Below are 8669 nucleotides of genomic sequence, written 5' to 3'. Positions count from 1 at the left end.
AAAGCAATGTGTGTTCTTGAAATCGGTGTTGGTTTAACATTACCAACTAAATATTTATTTTGCCAATTCAGCAAGTTTCCGAGGCCCGAGTGTCTGCTGTAAATACATATAGGATTAGCGTTTCTGCGAGGTCGCAAAATCCAACCAATTCTTTTATTTCGACAAATAAATGCTCTACGGTTTTCTCCTCAGCTTTTTAGTGATGGAAGACAAGCACTAAAATAGATTAGGAATGTTTAGATTGTTAATACGACAAACGATTTGTAATTTCCAACGCATATAAAGTCAAAGACACCAGTGTCTTTATTAATCCAAAACTCTAATGTGGGTGAAATTGTAATAGAAAAATTCTTTAAATTAAACTACAATGGTCAAAAATGGGTCAGCGAACTTATTTGAAGAAGTCTAAATATATCAAAACCGGCTGATCTACTTGGACTATGCCAACATTCGTGGCGTTGACATAATTGCTGGGATAGAAAGTTTTATCAAACATATATGCGAACGGATTAAGTAATATGTCCGCCGGGGTGATGAAGCATTTCACTATATGCAATGGGTGATATTAATCTAAAAAACACGGACTGTCAGAAAACTATAATTTCAAACTTCAGAGAAGCGTCTTATCTCAATATTTTTATTAATTATTCTCTCACTCTTATTGTCACAAATTCCGGCATAAAAAAGCATCATTTTTTGGACAATGCTCTTGTAAGCGTTTAGTTCAAATTGCTTCCAGCAGTAGTAGTGGAACACGCTGCTTTTTGCTGACCATGTTCCAATTCAGTTTAATTTTTTGTTAGAAACACTCAAGGACATACAACTCAGAAAGAAAAATTCAATGATGGAAATCTTTTCATTCTGGACTTCATTTAGCTTATCCATAGACGATTATCCATAGTAAAAGTTTCCAACTTATTTTTGTAGGAGTTTTTGGTAGTTGGTTCATAACTGTTTCCTTCGAAAAAGAAGACAACGATAATGAGTCCATTTCACTACACCTCGCATACATTGCATCATTTTAATATGAAGAACACCTAAAAACGTTTTTTCCATAACTCGCCGAAAAGAAGTTTTTTCTAGATAGTGCCAGATCTCATTTTGGTGTTTCTGTTGTGCGTGACAAAGTTCGACGTGAAAACAGATTCAACATCAACACCACGGCCAAAGATCGACTTGAAATTTTTGGCACATGCCAAACCAGACTGGAATTGCTGACTGAGGCACCCGACGGCGCAGTGGCGCTCGCCAGACGAACTCTGGGCGCCTAAACCACACACACACACACACACACACACACACACACACACACACACACACACACACATCAACACCTGACGACTGTTTTTTGCTTTTGAGGATCGTAAAGAAAAACGTTTAGCCTAATATTATGTACCATGGTGGCACCTTTTCTACTCAGCCCAGCAGAATGCTGAAGAGTTTATTGCGAATATTTTTGCGGAGAGCTATTATTGAAACTGATACAGTTTCATGTGGTACGATTGTCGAAACTCGATAATACTAACTCAGTCTATCTTCATTTAGTTTTTAGGATATTATGCGTCAAGTTTTATTTTGGAGACTAAATGTTGTTCTTATGAAACCATTGACGAGTTTGCTAACAAGTTTCTAAAACTATTAAACGGGAGTTTTCTGAACTACTATGTACAATTTTTAGTCCAAATCTGAATTACTTGCTAAAAAGCCCGGTTTTCAGTCTAACAAAAGCGACATTGCACAACTGGTTGACCTCGTCGAAACAGTGCATCAAAATACAAACTCTCTCTTTTTCCATATGTTTAGTCTACGAAATTTTGTTCGATTAAGTACTATATAATATTTTGCTCAGTAAACGCGATTTAATTTTGATAAAGATTTCAATGTTTTTTCCACAGTTATTTGTTTAAAAACTGAGCTCAATTGTATTAGAACACAATTCGTAAAGATAAATAATTACTCCTCCTCTCTGCAAAACGTGTTGAGTGGCGTTGTGCATGGGTAAATACTGCGCCCATTCCTTTCCTACTTATTGCAGACGATTTTGCAATCGTGTTTCCGGACTCTATGTCCTGGATGTTTGTCCATGACTTAAAATTACTATAACTTCTCTCCATTTTCATGATGACATTACACGGTTGTACGACTGGAATTTTGCTAATGGAACAAATGTAAACTGTAGTAAAAAATAGTGTTTGAATTTCGTGATAGTCTATGTTCAAGTGACGCAATTCAGGAATTGTTTATTGACGAGTACTTATGATGCTTCTGTTTCAGAATGTGTTGTCGAACGAATCAATGGTAGGTGCAATGGAGTCAGATCTCCGCTCTCAAAATCAATCCTTGATAAATCAGTTGAGGGCGAATCAGCTTCTGTTGAATGGAGCAAAGGAAATTCAAAACGCAGTTTCCGACAGAAAAGCGGTATACGACGCAAAGCAACAAATGCTCAGTAGAAAGGACAAACAGCCGCCAAGTGTAACTAGCCACAGCTCAATTAGAAGCAGTACGCCTAAAATTGCTCAGTATACAAGAGTTGATAGTGAAAATAAGGCCACAGGACATGATACTTTCTACTTGAATCAGTTGGAAAACTCCGGTAACATTAGAATACCACCTCAAATTATTAGAAGCTGCTTTCGAAGTGATGAAGCTACTCCAGTGGCAACATTGAAAACAAAATCATTTAGTGGAGGTGCAAAATCAAATTTGCTGGGATATGATTGGATTGCGGAGATGCTAGATATGGACTTATCTTATGAAAACAAAAGCGACGATTACTTTCAACAGCTGCGTAATTTCCGTGAATTAAATCCAACGGACTGTTTTGCTGTTGAAGAGCAACAACAATCTAGTGTCACCACTTTTATTTCCAAGTTTCCTTTGCCAAGCTACGTATCAAAATCTGAACTAGTTGCAGCGCAAAACGAAAACGAGCACCAGTGTGTTCATTTGTATCGGATGAACGCAAGAGGTTTTGCCATTCCAGTAAACGTTAACGACGACGGTGAAAGCATTTGCCCCGTTTGTAAAACGACACGCCAAAAGGACCTCAAAACAATGGTGAGGGTTACTGTTCCAAAGTCTTTGCTTCCAGATTTTGATCGCGTTGATGTGAAGCAACCAGGTTCAGCTGATACAATTGTTGGATCGAAGAAGGATAATCTGTATGCAGAATACTGTCCAGGCGATTCAGTTGGTCTATCTCAACATGTAGTCCACGGATGGCGAAGTGCGAGACCTACTTGTGCAGCCCCCGCTACATTTGTTGACATCAAGTCAGCGTCATCAAGTTAAACTTTCTTAAAACTTGAACTCTTGACCTTTTGTGTGTATATATGTAGATAAAGCAGCATTGTCAAATTAGATAGCTCGAGAGTTAGTTTCAATCAATTTTTGTTGTTTAGCTTTTTTGTCCTGCACGAAAACTGCAATTCTCCAACCACATTGTCAGCTTGTCTAAAGAGCTGTAAGACAACTGACGCCCATTTGTTTTTACGCTCTTTAGAGTTGAAATGTGTTACTCGGCAATGTCTCGATTTTATGCTAAAAACAGCGTGCATTGTTTAATTGCTCTCAAACGAAGTTTGTAACAATTATATTAGCCCTCTGGGTCTTTTATTTTATGTGATTTTTTCGCTGGATCGCGCGTGACTGCCTATTTTTTTTGCTTGGTCTAAATTGCTCTCACTCTCAATTTAAGATGATAACTTAATTGGCGGCGTTTATTAGTGAGAGTTGAATAAAGTTGTGCCAAATTTAACTTCATTTGAAGTTTTAGTAATGGTCTATAGTAAGCTCAAATACAATGATGTGAAAAGCTTATAAGCTCCCATTTAAAACGGGGAAAGCCTCATAGTTGTTTTTATTTAGGTCATAAAATGAGCGATTTTGATCGACTTTTATCTAACGCCAGAATGATGCCTGATGAAACTAGTCGTAATGGGCTTTCTTGAAGACTGAAGAAAAAGCTCAAACAAAAATTAAGACCACTGACTGTATCACAAACCCCAGACCATCAAAGAAAGAATTATGTTCGTTATTAATAGCTGCACAGCGATAGCTGGGGCTATTATTGGCCTTCTCTTGGTTTTTTACAATTCAAAGAATTTGAATTGTATTGGGGCGTTGTCTTTTTTTTAAGATCTGTTCACACATTTTCACGATTTTTGAAGCCAAAGTGGAGTAGTGATTTTGGTCCCGCCGAAACAGGAAGTGGAGCGAAAAAGCGAGTGGTTTTGCGTCGTGAAATTTTTTGGCTCTAATTATAAAGTAGAGTGAGAAAAGGGTGTTTGAACAAAAATTCGCTTTCTCGCTAGTTGTTTTTGCTCACATGCGGCACTTTCACTTTGATTTCTACTGTTTTTTTTTCGATTTTTTGGATCGGATTTTTTTCTAAAGGGTTTTTCCAATCCATTCATAGTTCATTCTAGACCCATTTTTTTGTTTGAACCAAATTTCCATTTCTCGCTAGTGGTTTTTTGTTCACATGCGGCATTTTGACATTGATTTTCCGTTTTTTTAAAAAAATTTTCATCTGATTTTTTTGGAAATGGTTTTCCCTCATTCACTCAGTCCATTCTAGTTCTAGTTTTTGTTTAGTCAATGAAAATTCTTTGATTTGTACGTCAGGATTTGTCCTACTATGTTTTTTACAATTCAAAGAATTTGAATTGTATTGGGGCGCTGTCTTTTTTTTAAGATCTGTTCACACATTTTCATGATTTTTGAGGTCAAATTGGAGTTGGTCACGCCGAAACAGGAAATGGACCGAAAAAGCGAGTGCTTTTGAGGCATGATATATTTTCGCTCTAATTTAAAAGTAGAGTGAGAAAACGGTGTTTGAACATAAATTCGCTTTCTCACTAGTGGTTTTTTGTTCCCATGCGGCAATTTCACTTTGATTTTTACTGTTTTTTCAATTTTTTGGATCGGATTTTTTTCTAAATGGTTTTCCCAATCCATTCATAGTTCATTCTAAGCCTAGTTTTTTGTGAGAATCAGATTAAAATTTCTCGTTAGTGGTTTTTTGTTCTCGCTAGTATCATTTTGAAATTGATTTTCTGTTTTTTTTTTGTTTTTTTATCTGTTTTTTTTAGAAATGGTTTTTCCAATTCACTCATACTCCTTTCTAGGTCTAGTTTTTTGTTTAGTCAATGAAAATTCTTTGAATTGTACGTCAGGACTTGTCCTGCTATGTTTTTTATTTTGTCGTCGCGTTTTTGGTTACGACCATATGACGCAACAACCACTTCAAATCTGCTTTTTGTTTATTCGTTCGTGCAATTTCAACTGAAGTGCGTGTGTGACGTCATTTTTGCTCTCAGTGGAGCAAGTTGTTTTTTTTTCATTTGCGTGATTAAATTTTTGGTCACACTTGACGTACCTCACACTCAAAAATGACTTCCTCACTTTGAAATTGACTTTATTTTAATTCAAAGAGATAAGGTCAAATGGGTATGTGTTACTCTAAATGAAGGTGATTTGAGAGCAGCTAATAGAGGCAGCAAAAACATAGACAGATTTTAAATCAAAATATAACATATCAGCCTTCAATGAAAAGACGAATTTTTTGTCTGTCTGTTCTGTTTTTTTGAGACTGCAGATCTACGAAGCTATTGCGGCTATTTTCTGGCAATCTGCAAGCTATGTTTTGATACAAATGAACAATAAGCGAGGACAGATAACGAGATCATTCGGATCTGCTATTTCAATCTGCCACTAATTACAAAACTATAATCATTTAACAAGTATAATGGATTATATACCTAGCATAATTTCTATTTAACAATCACAAATTCAGTTTGCTTGCAATCAGATTAAAATTGCTATTTGTAAAAATGACCTTATTAGAGAATTGCAATATCAATTTGAATTCTTCCTACAACCTGAGGACACTGCCTCCAGGCAGTGCCTATTACTAGATTCGAACCTCATACGATCTTTCCCAAACTCAAGTCATTCTTGAAGCACGCTGCCTAATCAGAAATCAATACCAAGTTGAATGTTGCTCATAGCATAAGTGGGACAGAAAAACTGTTAAACAACAATGCAATGAATTTTTCAAAAATTTCGGGAATAGTAAGCGGATCAACAGAACAAACGAAGCTAATCAGATTTTAAACCGGTTCACAATCATTTTGGTTTAGAGCTAAAGTCTTGTGCTGAAAAAGTTTTGGAAGTTAACCGCTGGGAAGTCAGCGGAGAACCTACTCAGTTGAAGCGTTGTTTTAAATAGCAATTCGGTCTTTCAGCTAACGAATGTAATACCCTCTTTTCATTCTTATCACTATACTCAATCACATTTTCACATTAATTGGCTGCTTGTGCTTCATCAACTCATCCTTTTCTCCGACAATCATCTCAACAAAAGTTGTTGAGCTTCGGACTTTAAGCGAGAACTGATCTAGCCCACGACAATCATTGTTCCGACCCACTTTAGTGGAGGAGGAACTATATACTCAAACGGTTTTTTGCTGACTGAATTTTCGCCGATCGATATATTCATCTTAGAGGGTTGCGAGTGGTATCATTAAAAAGCCCGTCCAGCGCAGAATACATAAAAAGACTGTTTTGAATTTCCTTTTTTTGCCACAATTATCGAGGTTTAAAAATTTGTGAACGTCTGGCTGATTTTTGTTGTTTCTGTTCATATTTTCCGTATTTTCAAGCATTTTAAGAATTATTAAGAATCTTAAACTTTTCAAATTTCAACCTTTTTTAAGTCAAAAATGGACCGAAATAAGGTTCTTTAGTCCACTTTGTTTGAATTTACCGGATTAACACACCTAAAAACTGCTCACAGAATCTTTGTTAACTCCAAAACAAGCTAGTTTTAATTTTGGATTCTTAGTGTTCTTGAATTAATCGTTTGATAGAATGTTTCGAATTCTGTTTCATATAATGATTTTTTGTTGTCTAATTATGCGTATCCATAATATTCGGAACAATAAAGTGTTCCCAATAGATGAACGACACTAGCAAGTCTATTTTTGGTCGATGTTTCCTCTTTCGCATTTGTAAAACTTTTATTACAGAAAAAAAAACAATTCATGTCATAACGTACTAATGACAGATACAATTGGCTTCCTAGGGAGTCTCAAGGAAACTTATTTCGTTTTGTCGTCGAACGGTTAGGTTTATTTTGACTTTTTAAAGTACATATTTTAAACTAAAGAATGCATTATTGAGCTGTGTGAATTTAATCTCTTTTTCGGTCAAATTGTTCCTTCAGGTCAGCAAAGACTGGTTACATCGGGTTTCTAAGTGGTTTAAATTTAAAACTTGTTGCGGTTTTACGTTTTAAGTAATGGGTTTTTTGCTTTTATACAACAAATTTAAAAAAAAATTATCGGTTTTTGGACATTTCTCCATCATTGATGTTCTTTTTATTCTCTTGTCACATTATTGACAGGTCAGATATCACAAGTTTGGCGTTTAAAAGGAAGTTACAATTTAACACATCAGTTTTCAGTGAATAGATTATTGTTTAAGCTGTTTCGACACCGTCTTCTAGCAGAATTTAATGTAACATTAGTTTTGTTCGTTTTGTCTTGTTCTTGATGGTTGCAGGTCTTGGCGTCTTCTTATGGATGAACAAAGGAACCTATTCAGTGATTTCAGTTAATAGCTGAATTTTTTCATTGACATTGATTGAACTCAAATGTTTTGCAAACTTATATAGACGTATTTTTTAAATTTGATTTTTGCTGTTGTTTGCTGAACTTACTCTCAATTGAACATATCAAATGTTTTTGGTGCATCGCCTCTTAACGGCCCCGATACTCGTTTTTGCAAAGGATTAAATTACTTTTTGATTTTTGTCGTTGTTTATCGTTTTTTTTTGCAGTCGAATGAAAAATAGCTGCTTAGTCGCTGGTCCTAGTAGCTTGTTATGGAAGAACAAAGTAAAATATTTGGTGGTTTCAGTTGATAGCTAAAACTGTTCGCGACTTTGGCATCAATTTCTTAAAAATATACAAAAATGAATTTTTCAAATTTTGTTTTTTTTGTCTTCTTGTTACCTAGTTTCGATAACTAAAGATTGCATATCAATTGGTTGTTGTTGAAGAAAGGCACTTAGTGGTGCAGAGCTTATTGTTTTTTTCCTACTTCGATACCGGTATTTCGCTCAATATATATTTAGTTTTTAATTTTTCTTTTTCTCAATCTTTTCTGTAGACCTATGAGTTTTTCTGATTAATGAGATCTCAATGGCTGTATTTTGAAAACTAAAAACCCTATTTAATAATTTCAGTTATCTAATGTTTTGATTTCTTTTAAATAATTGCTTTCGAAAAAAAAATGTATTTTTTAACTTTTCCTTTTTTCTTTTTATTAGTACTTGTTACCTAGAGTCTCTCTTACGGATTCTCATCAAGGACTCGTCCAATGTTTTTTAGTGAAGAGAAATTTAGTTTGTTAAGTTTATGCGTGATTTGTCACTTTTTTGACCTTGTTAATATGTAGTTTTTGTTTAAAAAAATAGACCGAGTTTTGGATGTAAATCTTTGTTACTTGATTTTATTGTTTGTCTTGTCTCGTAGTCTAATTTCTGGCAGGTCTCATCGGTCCACTAATGTGGCATGGTTTACTTCACGAAGTGATTTGAGTTGGAGGCAACTTTTATTCATACGCCAAATTTCTTCAATCTATATGTGAGATTTTTTGTA

General features: G+C 35.1%; 1 protein-coding gene across 1 annotated transcript; it reads left to right on the top strand.

Moving 5' to 3' along the window:
- The first annotated feature begins 2165 nt into the window (after positions 1-2165).
- LOC142349216 (uncharacterized) lies at positions 2166-3403 on the top strand. Its single transcript, XM_075400632.1, has one exon. It carries the CDS (start codon positions 2257-2259, stop codon positions 3292-3294), a length of 1038 nt encoding a protein of 345 aa, XP_075256747.1. The 5' UTR covers positions 2166-2256; the 3' UTR covers positions 3295-3403.
- Positions 3404-8669: the final 5266 nt, after the last annotated feature.

Source organism: Convolutriloba macropyga, chromosome 11 (genome assembly GCF_964194025.1).
Source record: "Convolutriloba macropyga chromosome 11, txConMacr16.3, whole genome shotgun sequence".
NCBI classification, from domain to species: domain Eukaryota; kingdom Metazoa; phylum Xenacoelomorpha; order Acoela; family Convolutidae; genus Convolutriloba; species Convolutriloba macropyga.
Note: the sequence above shows the minus strand (reverse complement) of the source record. Positions and strands in the feature narration are given on the sequence as shown.

What these genes read in the sequence shown, in the direction of transcription:
- LOC142349216 (XM_075400632.1), top strand. Translation starts at nt 2,257, where the DNA reads ATGATGCTTCTGTTTCAGAATGTGTTGTCGAACGAATCAATGGTAGGT.